Genomic DNA, 15,681 nt, shown 5'->3' on the forward strand with positions numbered 1-15,681 from the left:
TTTCAGATACTGTCCTGGCCAGCAGGATAACAAGTAAATCTACGTCTGTGCCTACAACAGTGAAAACTTTCTGGTATTTACGGGAAATCTCATACGCAGCTGACACTATTAAGGGGTCGACATTTCCTTCTGCTTGTTTTACTGCAATTCCTGTTTTGATCATATAGTCTGTCAACATAGCAATAAATATGTTCTTGTTTTTGGAGTGTTAGAAATTCATCCTCTTTCAGGGTTACTTTCCATTCTGATAGACAAACAATGGAAGCCGATGTCTTCTTCAATGACCGACATTCTCTTTCTAGTGATTTGTGTTTGTAGAATCACATCCATCGAAAACAATAATTGTGGTTGATGAAGAGAAGTGCTTTTGCACATATTCGACGTATCTCTCACAAAGGTTGTTGTACGTAATAGCAGCTGCAGGTGTTGTTGAAGGCCAAACCACACGATGCAGTAAAAATCCACGATCAATAGCAAACTTTGAGTTAGTAGGACAGTCTACACAGGGCATAGTAATTTCTTCAATTACGTCGAACAACTTTGACTTTTGTGTTTTTCTCATTGAGAATTCATCGAAGAGAGCTGGCGGAAAAGGTGCTAATTCATACGACAAATACTTTGAAAGATCAGCTTGAGGTTTCAAAACTCAGACTATGCGACTGAATAACTGAAGAGGGTTGATATCGAGCACATCTTCAGCAACTTGAATGGTATTTCTCGATGCCAAAATTGGAGTGACACGATCTTTTCGCAACAGCTTTAAATCACCAAAAGTTTTGCAACACATCTTATTCATTATGCTAGTTCCTACTTTCTTTGCTCGGTCACAGTTTGTTGCTGCATTTGATTCAAAACCAGTAACTACACATATGAGGTCTTCAGGGTCATCTTCTGCTGCAAATCGTGAATTAGCGTCAATCCATTGTTGAAAGGTGTTAATGTCCTGTCTATCATGACTGTGTCGAGACTCATGAAGTTCAACATGTTCTGTCAAAGAGGGGTATATATCACCAAACTTTTCAACTTCTTCACGTACATTCAGACAAACTATCTTCGTCAATATCCACCGTGCTAGGGTACTCTCTGTAATACCTCTGCCCTGTGTTAATCCTCCTGATATCTTCATTGGACGCATAAGTTATTGCTCAATTACCAAATCAGTCCAGACTCCACTCGAAAAAGAGTCAGTCCTGCGGATTGTAAAGAAATCTCATATCAATTTTTAGTATTGAATTGGATCCATTCTTATTTCTAAGTTCTCCATTTGCTGGACATATAATTGTGCACACTTGCCATAATTTATGCGAACCGTTGCATGCAAGTAAGGCAGCATGAGCTTTGTGGCAAGTAAATGTAATTGCCAGGCTCCAGTAATTTCAGATCTAATAAACAGTAACAGAACTTTCACTTGACCAATATACTGCAACCACAATCTAGCTGCACGTCCAACTTCTTCAGCCTTTATGTACGAAGCAGCTATTACTTCTTGGAACGACGACATTTCACTGCTTATGACCAAACTTTCTTCTGTTCTTGCGGAATCATTCATAAAGAGTGAAAGTTTAGTTCTTATGTTGTCGATAACGCTTTCATCTGTCTGGCTGAAAGCTGTCCACATATGTTTCATCAGAGCAATAAGCGTTACAATGTAAATTCTCACTGCTCGTGAAAATGCACGACCATCCGTCATGTGCACAGCGGAATTTGGTGCAAAAACTGTAGCCCACAAATCTTCCAGGCCACTTCCTGACATCGTATGACCTATTACTCCGAGGTACGACATACTAGTGTGAAATGCACCTAACATAACTACATTTCCAAGATCACTGTCGCGTTCTGATGATTTGACAATCTCTACAGCTTTTGATATAGAGCGGTTGGTCAAATGTCTCAATACAATTTCTTTGGTTGATTTGAACATTCTTATAGAAGTTTTATTCATCTTTATAGGAGGAGCATATAAAATTATCTACAACTTTTATTTCTTCACTTCTGATTAGTATTCTAATATAATTGACTCCAAACATAAAAAGTGATATTTGCTTTAATTTTTTGTACATATGACAATTTTAAAGCTACCCAAAGTGAAGTTTGATAAGATAATTATCACAAAACTTTAATTTCAGTCTTTCCTGTATGCATATATACTTGATACGTATCCAAAAATGTCACAAAGAAGAAAGTTATTGTCGTCCAAAGTCGCCAAGTTGAAATTTCATGGCCACCATCTTTGTCCGCCATTTTGAGAGAAAGCACGCGTCGGAGAGTAGAGGACTTTTGATATGTCAAAGTACATTAACAAAGGAAATTATTCTGAAAAATTCAGCTTTATGGGAATTTTTTCCAACTTCAAGGTATTTTAAGTACAAAATGCCCGGACTAATTGGCTTATAAATGAACTGAACTTCCTGATTTATATACAGCCCTAGCACAAATTGTCTCTGATTTTGTTAGCAAGTTGTGTTAAAAGTATAACGCATAAAATATTGAAACATGAAGCATGGGAAGAAGTTTCGTTTTAGATATCGTGAGAGGCCTTAGCACACCAGTTTGACCGCCAAGTGGATACTTGTCAGAAATGGCGGCGATCGTTACCCTAAAATGTAGATAATTTGGATGTCCTCTACTATTTGTAAACCCTAGGAGGCGCTACTGCACAAATCACTCTTGGAAATGTGACTTCACTATAAAAGAAAGAACTGCCTAGGAAATTCAGAAGAGCCGCAGATACCAATTTCGCCTGGTAGATCCTATTCCTAGGATAAGTAACTTCTCCTATAACAGAAATTAAAATTGTCGTAAACAAATTCTTTATTTAATACAATAGATGGTAAAGGGAACATAAAATACTAGCAGCATCAGTTTGTATAATAGCAAATTTATAGAAAATATATTTCATGTTTATGAAAATAGTGAACGAAACAAATACTAACCTTGGAACTTCTGTTTACGCCTTACAAATTGAACGAAAACTCTTCTTTTACAAAAAAGAAAATGAAAAAAGAAAGAAGAAAAAGAAAAATCATGTATAGTACACTCTATAAAGGGAACTTTGATCATATATAAGAATAATGAAGAGAGTAGATGACTCTTCCGCCCAGTGGCGGCTAATGTTAGTGTTGCAGCGTTGCGCAACGACCAAAGTATTTCAAGAAAAAAAAATATTATTATCAATAGTAGTAAAGAACAGATAAAAATACTTTTTAATACTTGAATATATACACTTTAAATAACATATTTTTTACTTCTGTAACTGTCCGTTCCGTTAATCCGTTTTAAAAAGCGAAAAATAATCCGTCACAGAGTCTCTAATTTATATTGTGTTGCAGCGAGCATACAACGACCAGATTCCTTCAGCGCGGGAATTGGAGCAAATGTTAAGTCTCCTTTCTCCTATCTCAGGAATTAAAGGAACTGGTCGTTGCAGTTCTTCTGCAACACAGCACGGTTTCCAGTGAACGAGAAAGTTTTTCACGCTAAATATGATTTCTGAATTTTCTTTCACTAACAATTAACAAATGGAATTTGTTTTTATGCATTCATATTTTTAAATTACGGGACCATACTGAAGCGAATCAATATAATGACAATTAAAAAAAGTGATTGCAGAATTACAAAATAAGAAAGAAAATATCTAGTAGAGGAGAAAACAAATGAAAATAGACCCGCATTTACAAGTTAATTCTTAGCTTATATTGATAATGAAGGCTTCTTCTACAGTAATTTGTGAATCAAATATTAATAAGTCAGTATGTAGAACCGCTTCCCCCCTCTGTGGATAGTATTTTAGTATAAACATATTTCTTTTATAAAATATTTTATACTCTTGATAATTTCTACATAAAACTGTATGATGGGGAACGCCACATTGAATTTGGGACTAGTTAGCAATGCTCAGGGGCGTAGCCACGGGGGGTGTCCACCGGGTCCGGACCTCTCAAAAATTTCGAAACTCGACTAACATTTGTAGACTTTCTTAACGAACTATACTTGTTTAACAGAGAAACGATTGATGTAGGCTAAATATTTTATTTTACGCCTCACCATGTACTCTTCTTTTCTTATAAAAATAATCGTTCTATCATTTTTTCTAAAAATATAGATGACAGTAAATAAGAATTACTTATCGTCTTTTCGGGTGCTGTGTAAGGCAGGTTCCATATTATGTAGACGTATTGGACCTCTCTCAAATACTTTGTACCCCTCCCAGTTAACATTTTTGGGTTTAGAACTGGCAGTGCTGTTTGTTTTGATGTTCTTTGATTTTTGGCTTCTGTTACATGCTGATCCTTCACCTGACTGATTTCGAGGTTTCCTTTCCAGAATATATCACATTGGTAAGCATTGTTTCGCCTCATGTGGGAGTATATTGTGTTCATCGTGCATTGCGTAACAACCAAGACGGATGATTTGGAATATAGTTTTTTTTCTTTTACGCACATGTGTGTGTGTGTGTGTGTGTTGATGTATGAATATGTGACATTCGGAATTCATATACCAGTACCTATTTTGTATCAGCTGTTTTGGTTTTTAATTATTAGGTTTAATTTTATTGTGTGTGCTTTAATTCTGTAAATAACCTACAAATTCTGAATGAATTGTATACCATGACTTCTGTAAATAACTTACAAAAAACATTGACCAGCTTTCAACTGAGGACTGAGGAAAAATTTGCAATTAAGGCTTAGACAATACAAGCAAAGGGCAATTCAGGAGAGTGTTCGAAAAAAAATCCAATTTAAATTTGCAGTATATCTTATGGCAGTAATGTTTGCACCAAATACATTTCCTCAATCTATTTTAAATTTTCCTGGATAAACTGTGAATAGTGTGTTCAATGAACATTTTTTTATAACACTAATCTCTGCTACGAACTCTCTTCAGTCAACGCTGAAGAGGAATTCGGATCACTGTCAGGGACTGAGTTTGCTAGAATGAATCGTTCGCAATAATCTAGAAAAAATATTTAGTGAATCTACAAAGCTTCTGAAATTAATATTAACTGTACCTATGGCGTCATCAAAAGACGAAAAGTTTTTTCCACATGAGAAAGAATTGATACGTTCAAGGAATTGAATGTCCTAAGAAATGTTATCACCATTGGTTATGCTTTCCATCGAAAAATACCTGGAAATAAGAATGCCAGAGTTCAACCAGCATGTATTAGACAAATTTGCTCCAATCAAAGAGAGGAGAATGAACTTACTAATTAATTAAGGTGATTAATCGGATAAAATGTTCTGCATTTTTTATTTTTTAAAAACAGAATTTTATTTAATTTAACATGGCACATAGCATTTGCATCTAAAGTTATGCTGATTAGTCAATGAGTACACTTTATATCTTCTGTCTCCGATCGTTCGTACTGCAACACCCGAAACCACAATCTACCGGCCGCCACTGCTTCCGCCACTTCTACAACTTTCATTACGATCGGAATCGTCATTTTTGCTGTAGAGTTGAACAAATTTCAATATTTGCGTGGATATCATGATGAATCCACCACAGGATTCATCAGTTATTTCATTTATTTCATCATCATTTATTTCATTTATTGTCTAGAAAAAACACTCTTGAATTAAATTTGGTTTATCACCTTATAGAGATATGAAGTATATCTGTCCTTAATAAGGAAAAGTAATCTGATCTGGAAAATTACGAATAAGAGTCAAATACATTATATACTAATGAAAGAAGGAAACAAACCGATTTTCTTTTAATTTTACACACCAAACCCTCTATAGGTGCCAATTCTAACGCAAAGAGTGAAAAGTGACTAACTGGACCGTGACTCGAACCAGGGACCTCCAGTATACTGTGCCGATGAGTTAACCACTACGCCACCCAAACTGCTTACCAGAACAGCCACTGAATCTCTCACATTCGAGGTTGGCCCTTTCCACTCGGACCACGTGAATTGTACAACAGATCCCTCCTGTGATTGTATCACAGACCCCTGGTTCGAATCTCGGTCCAGTCATTTACTTTTTCAGTGTTTGCGTTAGAATTCGCACCTATAGAGGGTTTCGTGTGTGAAATTGAAAGAAAATCGGTTGTGTCCCCCTTTCATTAGTATATATGAAATCACAACTGTCATAAGGTGCTCAGTATATGAACATAGGATTGTCCACTCACAGAAGGGGTCTGTGCTACAACCCACGTGGTCCGAGATGAGAGCACCGACCTCTAGAGTGATGAACATAGGATTGTCCACTCACAGAAGGGGTCTGTGCTACAACCCACGTGGTCCGAGATAAGAGCACCGACCTCTAGAGTGATGAACATAGGATTGTCCAATCACAGAAGGGGTCTGTGCTACAACCCACGTGGTCCGAGATGAGAGCACTGACCTCTAGAGTGATGAACATAGGATTGTCCAATCACAGAAGGGGTCTATGCTACAACCCACGTGGTCCGAGATGAGAGCACCGACCTCTAGAGTGATGAACATAGGATTGTCCAATCACAGAAGGGGTCTGTGCTACAACCCACGTGGTCCGAGATAAGAGCACCGACCTCTAGAGTGATGAACATAGGATTGTCCAATCACAGAAGGGGTCTGTGCTACAACCCACGTGGTCCGAGATGAGAGCACCGACCTCTAGAGTGATGAACATAGGATTGTCCACTCACAGAAGGGGTCTGTGCTACAACCCACGTGGTCCGAGATAAGAGCACCGACCTCTAGAGTGATGAACATAGGATTGTCCACTCACAGAAGGGGTCTATGCTACAACCCACGTGGTCCGAGATGAGAGCACCGACCTCTAGAGTGATGAACATAGGATTGTCCAATCACAGAAGAGGTCTGTGCTACAACCCACGTGGTCCGAGATGAGAGCACTGACCTCTAGAGTGATGAACATAGGATTGTCCAATCACAGAAGGGGTCTATGCTACAACCCACGTGGTCCGAGATGAGAGCACCGACCTCTAGAGTGATGAACATAGGATTGTCCAATCACAGAAGGGGTCTATGCTACAACCCACGTGGTCCGAGATGAGAGCACCGACCTCTAGAGTGATGAACATAGGATTGTCCAATCACAGAAGGGGTCTGTGCTACAACCCACGTGGTCCGAGATGAGAGCACTGACCTCTAGAGTGATGAACATAGGATTGTCCAATCACAGAAGGGGTCTATGCTACAACCCACGTGGTCCGAGATGAGAGCACCGACCTCTAGAGTGATGAACATAGGATTGTCCAATCACAGAAGGGGTCTATGCTACAACCCACGTGGTCCGAGATGAGAGCACCGACCTCTAGAGTGATGAACATAGGATTGTCCAATCACAGAAGGGGTCTGTGCTACAACCCACGTGGTCCGAGATGAGAGCACTGACCTCTAGAGTGATGAACATAGGATTGTCCAATCACAGAAGGGGTCTATGCTACAACCCACGTGGTCCGAGATGAGAGCACCGACCTCTAGAGTGATGAACATAGGATTGTCCAATCACAGAAGGGGTCTGTGCTACAACCCACGTGGTCCGAGATGAGAGCACTGACCTCTAGAGTGATGAACATAGGATTGTCCAATCACAGAAGGGGTCTATGCTACAACCCACGTGGTCCGAGATGAGAGCACCGACCTCTAGAGTGATGAACATAGGATTGTCCACTCACAGAAGGGGTCTGTGCTACAACCCACGTGGTCCGAGATGAGAGCACCGACCTCTAGAGTGATGAACATAGGATTGTTCAAACACAGAAGGGGTCTATGCTACAACCCACGTGGTCCGAGATGAGAGCACCGACCTCTAGAGTGATGAACATAGGATTGTCCACTCACAGAAGGGGTCTGTGCTACAACCCACGTGGTCCGAGATGAGAGCACCGACCTCTAGAGTGATGAACATAGGATTGTCCAATCACAGAAGGGGTCTGTGCTACAACCCACGTGGTCCGAGATGAGAGCACCGACCTCTAGAGTGATGAACATAGGATTGTCCAATCACAGAAGGGGTCTGTGCTACAACCCACGTGGTCCGAGATGAGAGCACCGACCTCTAGAGTGATGAACATAGGATTGTCCAAACACAGAAGGGGTCTGTGCTACAACCCACGTGGTCCGAGATGAGAGCACCGACCTCTAGAGTGATGAACATAGGATTGTCCACTCACAGAAGGGGTCTGTGCTACAACCCACGTGGTCCGAGATGAGAGCACCGACCTCTAGAGTGATGAACATAGGATTGTCCAATCACAGAAGGGGTCTATGCTACAACCCACGTGGTCCGAGATGAGAGCACCGACCTCTAGAGTGATGAACATAGGATTGTCCACTCACAGAAGGGGTCTGTGCTACAACCCACGTAGTCCGAGATGAGAGCACCGACCTCTAGAGTGATGAACATAGGATTGTCCAAACACAGAAGGGGTCTATGCTACAACCCACGTGGTCCGAGATGAGAGCACCGACCTCTAGAGTGATGAACATAGGATTGTCCACTCACAGAAGGGGTCTGTGCTACAACCCACGTGGTCCGAGATGAGAGCACCGACCTCTAGAGTGATGAACATAGGATTGTCCAAACACAGAAGGGGTCTATGCTACAACCCACGTGGTCCGAGATGAGAGCACCGACCTCTAGAGTGATGAACATAGGATTGTCCACTCACAGAAGGGGTCTGTGCTACAACCCACGTGGTCCGAGATGAGAGCACCGACCTCTAGAGTGATGAACATAGGATTGTCCAATCACAGAAGGGGTCTGTGCTACAACCCACGTGGTCCGAGATGAGAGCACCGACCTCTAGAGTGATGAACATAGGATTGTCCAATCACAGAAGGGGTCTGTGCTACAACCCACGTGGTCCGAGATGAGAGCACCGACCTCTAGAGTGATGAACATAGGATTGTCCACTCACAGAAGGGGTCTGTGCTACAACCCACGTGGTCCGAGATGAGAGCACCGACCTCTAGAGTGATGAACATAGGATTGTCCACTCACAGAAGGGGTCTGTGCTACAACCCACGTGGTCCGAGATGAGAGCACCGACCTCTAGAGTGATGAACATAGGATTGTCCAATCACAGAAGGGGTCTGTGCTACAACCCACGTGGTCCGAGATGAGAGCACCGACCTCTAGAGTGATGAACATAGGATTGTCCAATCACAGAAGGGGTCTGTGCTACAACCCACGTGGTCCGAGATGAGAGCACTGACCTCTAGAGTGATGAACATAGGATTGTCCACTCACAGAAGGGGTCTGTGCTACAACCCACGTGGTCCGAGATGAGAGCACCGACCTCTAGAGTGATGAATATAGGATTGTCCACTCACAGAAGGGGTCTGTGCTACAACCCACGTGGTCCGAGATGAGAGCACCGACCTCTAGAGTGATGAACATAGGATTGTCCAATCACAGAAGGGGTCTGTGCTACAACCCACGTGGTCCGAGATGAGAGCACCGACCTCTAGAGTGATGAACATAGGATTGTCCACTCACAGAAGGGGTCTGTGCTACAACCCACGTGGTCCGAGGTTAGAGCACCGACCTCTAGAGTGATGAACATAGGATTGTCCAATCACAGAAGGGGTCTGTGCTACAACCCACGTGGTCCGAGATGAGAGCACCGACCTCTAGAGTGATGAACATAGGATTGTCCAATCACAGAAGGGGTCTGTGCTACAACCCACGTGGTCCGAGATGAGAGCACCGACCTCTAGAGTGATGAACATAGGATTGTCCAATCACAGAAGGGGTCTGTGCTACAACCCACGTGGTCCGAGATGAGAGCATCTACCTCTAGAGTAAGAGAGTGGGTGGCCGTTCTGGGAAGCGGATTGGGTGGCCTAGTAATGCCCTCCCGCTGGTCTATTGGCTAGCACGTGCGCCTTTCCTGTACGCGGTCCCAAGTTTGATTCCCGGGAATTTTAACTGTCCTCGATGTTTCTGTGTTCGTGTCTCTGTCGTTCTAGGTTACTGGTAAAGCAAGTTAAACAAGTGAAAAGCGAGTAAAATTAAGTAGAAACTAGTAATAAGTAGGTCAGCAAGTTAGTGAGGCACGTTCGGTGAATCAGTTAACGTTTTTTTTAAAGTGATTAACGCATCGGCACACTGGTTCGAGTCCTGCTGCAGTCAGTTACTTTTTCATTCTTTGCGTCAAATGCGTTAATTTATGATGTGTTCCTTCTAATTAAGTTTACTGTTTATTTGTATTTCTCAAAATCTTAATATTTGTAACACATTCAATTGTATAATTACTAATTGATGCTCTTGGGTACATATTCAATAAATAACAATAAAAAATCACACTTTGTACTCGCAACTACTGTGTTCTGTCTAGGAATCCGTATCTACAATATTTCAGTCCGCTCTGGGACTTCGGTCACAAATAATCACTTCAAAAGCTAGAAGACATAATTTGAACATTATTTATGTTGCTAAGGGGGGGGGGGGCACCGTGGCTCAGTGGTAGAGCACTTACCTCTTGTGCGTGGGGTCCTTGGTTCGATTCCCGGCCAAGTAAGTTTGTGGTGGGCAACATCGTGCTCGTGGGTTTTCTCGGGGTACTCCCGTTTCCCCTACTTTCTCATTCCACCAATTCCTTCATCATCATTCACTTGCTTTAATCATCGTCTCTCTTAGCCTAACAGGCATAATTGTGGGACGTTAAGCTCAAAGATTTCATTTTCGTTTCATATTTTTGTTACTTTGTTTGTAACAAAATTTCAACCTTATAGTGTTAAAGACACATAACGTTTTTTCCAAATACTTGGTTTTATTTTGTTACAGGACAAAGAAACAAAAATGGTGTTCAATTAATGTCTTCTAGCTTTTGAAATGGGTATTCACGACCAAAGTCCCATAGCGGACTGAAATGTTAAAAGACATGTGTTCCTAGACAAAACGTAATGACTGCGTGTGCTAGCGAGTGAATTTTCTTTTTACCATTCAGTTGTGGTTTAATTGATGATTAAGTGCGGATGACATTTATTTGATTTGATTTGATTTTAAGTTTATTGTCCCTTTCAGCAGCGATGCTATATTTGATGTGGACCTATTGACTAACGTAGAATCCGAACTACATAAGCTCCCGTTGGAAATCGAACCGGGGTCTCCCGCGTCAAAGGCGGGTATGCTAACCGTTTAGCCACTGGGAAGCTCGGATGAGATTTTTATGTCTGTATTTGTTGTGAAGCAACACGAACATATTGTTTTATAATTAATTGAGTTATTATGAAAAAAAAAAAACTAGTCTAACTCATGTGATATAGCATTGATGTTGTTCCGTAATTCTAGATCTTTTCTAGTTTTTACAATCACTTTGATATCATCTGCGTACAATATTTGCTTTCCTTTGTCAGAATTAGTTGGCAAGTCATTATTGTATACAGGGTGTTAGAAAAATGTGTCACAATATTTTGGGAATAGATTTCTCACATTAAAATAGGAAAAAAATGTATGGACCATTGCTCAAAAGTGTATGGACCATTGCTCAAAAGTGTATGGACCATTGCTCAAAAGTGTATGGACCATTGTTCAAAAGTGTATGGACCATTGTTCAAAAGTGTATGGACCATTGCTCAAAAGTGTATGGACCATTGTTCAAAAGTGTATGGACCATTGCTCAAAAGTGTATGGACCATTGTTCAAAAGTGTATGGACCATTGCTCAAAAGTGTATGGACCATTGTTCAAAAGTGTATGGACCATTGCTCAAAAGTGTATGGACCATTGTTCAAAAGTGTATGGACCATTGCTCAAAAGTGTATGGACCATTGTTCAAAAGTGTATGGACCATTGCTCAAAAGTGTATGGACCATTGTTCAAAAGTGTATGGACCATTGCTCAAAAGTGTATGGACCATTGTTCAAAAGTGTATGGACCATTGCTCAAAAGTGTATGGACCATTGTTCAAAAGTGTATGGACCATTGTTCAAAAGTGTATGGACCATTGCTCAAAAGTGGATAGTTTCGGAGTTACAGGGTACCGAAAACGTGAAATTTAAAAGTTCATAGCTCCACTACTATGGGAACTATCGTAGTCGGGTCAAGACATTACTGAGGAACTGGTATTTGAACTATCCAAATATCCATGTTTAAGAATGCTCCAGTACTTGCACACCAATTTTTAGAGAGGTAGGTGGAGAGTGATCAAGTACCGTACTCCCAAACAGCTTCTCTAAAAATGATTGCGCAAGTTCCGGAGGTTCTGAAAGATGAATATTTGGATAGTTCACATACTAATTCCTCAATGATGTCTTGACCTAACTATGATCGGTTCTATAGTAGTGGAACTATGGATCTTTAACCCTTTCCCCTCGAATTTGTTTTGACACAGCAAGCTGTACTGCTCGCATTTATTTTCAGATAATTTCAGTGATTTCTGCTTATTACCATTTTAATACAAATAAACAACCACATTACAGATAATACCTTTGTTTTATTTAAAAATACATCAGAAATTAAGTATAAACTGCCCTTTTACATTTCTGTTACCTATATTTGCGCTGAGTATGATATTTTTCTAAACATTCACCTGGCTGCAATCCAGGTTTTCTGGAGCACGTATTACAAAAATACATAGTCTCTCTGTCCTCCCACCTTTTACTTTTCTATCACTGCACACTGTACAGTCTTTGGAATTGCTCTTTGGATTGGAATATATAAAATGTGGTGCACCATTCAGTCTTTTTTCCGTAACTGTAGACGACGGCCTCCCTCGCTTGCGTTGTGTATTTCGGACATTGCCTACCAGTTGAGTGATCAACTTTTTTCTGTAGTCAATATGAGCAACTCTTGGATTTTGATTCATTTGTCTCTACGTGTTGAATAATAAGAAACTATTCACAATTGCTACTTCTAATAGCCAGAAAAATAATTTTCTTCACCATTTCACTGATTTACGCATAAAACTGGCAGCAGTTGTCGACTAAGGAACGGCCGAGTAAGGAGTTGAATAGACGGCCAAAAGATGGCAGAAGTTGTCGACTAAATCATACAAGCGGGGCTCGGTCGACATGCGAGTAATTAAAGCGTCAAAATTAGTGCGGGGTAGCCCCGACATACGAGCGAAAAGGAAAATTTCGAATGTCGGGGCTCTCGCCGCATTCGAGGGGAAAGGGTTAAAGTCAATTTTTTTTACGTTTTCGGCATCCTACGGTGTATAACTACGAAACTATGCACTTTCGACCACAGGTCCATATGAACTTTTTTTTTCTTATTCTTATGTGAGAAATATATTTCTAAAATATCGTGACAAATTTTTGTAACACCCTGTATAAGAAATAAAAAAAAAAAAACAAACAAACAAACTTAATGTGGGACCTTGGAGGCTTTCTAATCAAGCGGATAATTCTTGTATAAAAACTAACCTTTATTTCTTCAAAAATTTCCTTAATTTTATCATTATTGTACAGGAATGGAAAATGTAAGTAGTGATCCAAATGGAGGTCAGCCTCAATGGAGATTCGACTACAAAGGATTGTACAAACCAAGTCACGTTCGCCCCATTTGTACAAGGGATCTTGTGTGCTGGGCATTTCAGGTAGCAAGAGGAATGGAGTACCTAGTATCACGCAAGGTATGTTGCTTTTTTTAAATATCACTCACATTATACTATAAGTAAATGGAATTTGATAATAACACTATCCATGGCTTGGATTGGATATTGTAACATACGAAACACTGACCAAAGCTTCAACACACACTGTATTTTAAATTATAATGTGTTGCAGTTTCGGATATCTACCATATCCTTCATCAGACACTATATAGACACTATAGAACATAAATGAAGATACAGGCATATATATATATATTGTCATCCTTATGAAAAGTTTAAATTCTATTGTCTGAAGCCTTCTCAGCCAATCTCATAGGTCTCAGTGTCCATTTTCCAACCAATCACGTGCTGTCATTTTTGGTCCTTATAAGGACCATTTTCAATTTCATATTCCTGTCCGTGCTATTCAAAATTCTCTGCCATAATTCATTAATAGGTAAGCCCCCTGTCCAGTTCATCAGCTTATCTCTTTCTACCTTCTTTATCCAATCTGCTTCTTCCCACTTCCTTATTATAATTCTCTTCTCTATTTCCAATATTTCCGTCTTTTCCAAGTTAATTTCGTGATTTGTCTCATTAACATGTTTGTATATCGCATCGGTATCTTTCTTCTTCCTCACATCATCTTTATGTTGTTTTATCCTTTCTTTCATTGTCTTTCCCGTCTCTCCCACGTATGACATATCGCAGTCCCCACACCATAACCAGTAGATGACGTATTCGATACAAACAATAATGTAATTTAGATAAATTATTAATTAAAAAACAGTACTAAATTAAGGATTTTCATTATGTAGTAGTTAATTGTATCTTATCAAATTAGTGTAATAGCATAAAACACACACGTCCTAAATGTCGTTTCAGTTGCCTAACCATCTTATCAAGTACCTGGAAATTATACATTTTGATATACTGTATTAGGTGTATGTATAAGTACAATCATAATCGTAAAAGTTTTCCTTGACAGTCTATCACTTTAGCTCATACATCAAGTATCTTTGTATTCCATGGTCAAAGAAGCACTGTGATTTAGGGGTGATGAAGTTGTCGAGGCAATTCTTGATATTATAGGTTTGCCATAGTTCCAAAATGAAAATCCGGGCCGCTACTAAATTACGAGAATCTTTGAAATGCTTAAAATAAAGAGAAGTGTTATATACTAATTTACTTTCTTCCATTAGATAACGTTGTTCAGGTGTTATGTAACCACAGTTTTAGTCATTTTAGTAGACCTTCACCGCCCTAGTTAAGCAAACGTAAGCAGATGATTTACCCCTTCCCCTGGTAAGCAATTTTTAAAAATTTCTCAGGATATGTTATATTTCTTAGCTTTCAATGTCTGTTTTAGTTCATTCAAGGTGGCTTAGAAGGGGCAACGGAAATGCGTAGTAACCATTGTTGCATAAAAAGAAGGAAAAAGAAATGTGCCGCAAATCATTCAAAAAATACGTTATCCTGCACCTCATAAACTTCTATTTTTTAAAAATACTCCAACATTTTAACATTGTTGTCTGTTCAGTTTGATTAACTAAAACAATACATTTTTCTTCTTGAATAGTCAGCGAAAAATTACCAAAAATATCGTTCAGGGATTGTTGATTAAAATATTTCATAAGCAAGAGGCAGATTGAAACAGAGTACTAAAGATAACAATAAGATTAAGCAGTAAAACCTTTTGCCCCTGGTCCAATGAAACAAATGCTTCGTTCAATGTCAAAGTAGTTAAATAATGAACTTAATTAAATCCATGTTTTATGTTTTCAAGTTTTCTTTTAACTTTTGAATTTCCATACTCAGAAGTTGAAGAGAATAATTATATGCCTAATCCTATGAAAAAAGCTAATTATAATATGTCCTTTCTTTCTTCTTTGCTGAAATCCGGGACATTTACGCGTCCCGAGAAATATTTCCAAGACGCAGATCTCGATTCCGTGACGGTCCCGGATTTTCCTGGATGAATGGCAACCCTGGCTCAATGTTGCAAAGTACTGACCAAAAAGTGTATGCTGTAGGGCCCTAAACAAATGATAATCTAAATGAACGATATCAGTTGAATATGCCGCCTATGCAAGAATTTCCGAACCGGATTAAGATTGTTTCTTTGTTGACAAAGCGACATGTGGCCGAGCAACGTCATGCAACAGTATGTCCTCTTGCGGTCCTT

At 39.8% G+C, this 15,681-nt stretch overlaps 1 protein-coding gene across 1 annotated transcript in view; it reads left to right on the plus strand.

The window, feature by feature from the left end:
• LOC145670458 (platelet-derived growth factor receptor alpha-like) overlaps positions 1–15,681 on the plus strand; it is a 184,311-nt gene that overhangs the window by 138,983 nt on the left and 29,647 nt on the right. The window contains exon 16 of the mRNA XM_081739165.1: positions 13,372–13,535. Within this exon, the coding sequence (XP_081595291.1) occupies positions 13,372–13,535 (164 nt within the window). The remainder of the gene's footprint in view (positions 1–13,371; positions 13,536–15,681) is intronic.

This window comes from Thermobia domestica, chromosome 14, assembly GCF_964235325.1.
Source record: "Thermobia domestica chromosome 14, izTheDome1.hap1.1, whole genome shotgun sequence".
NCBI lineage: Eukaryota > Metazoa > Arthropoda > Insecta > Zygentoma > Lepismatidae > Thermobia > Thermobia domestica.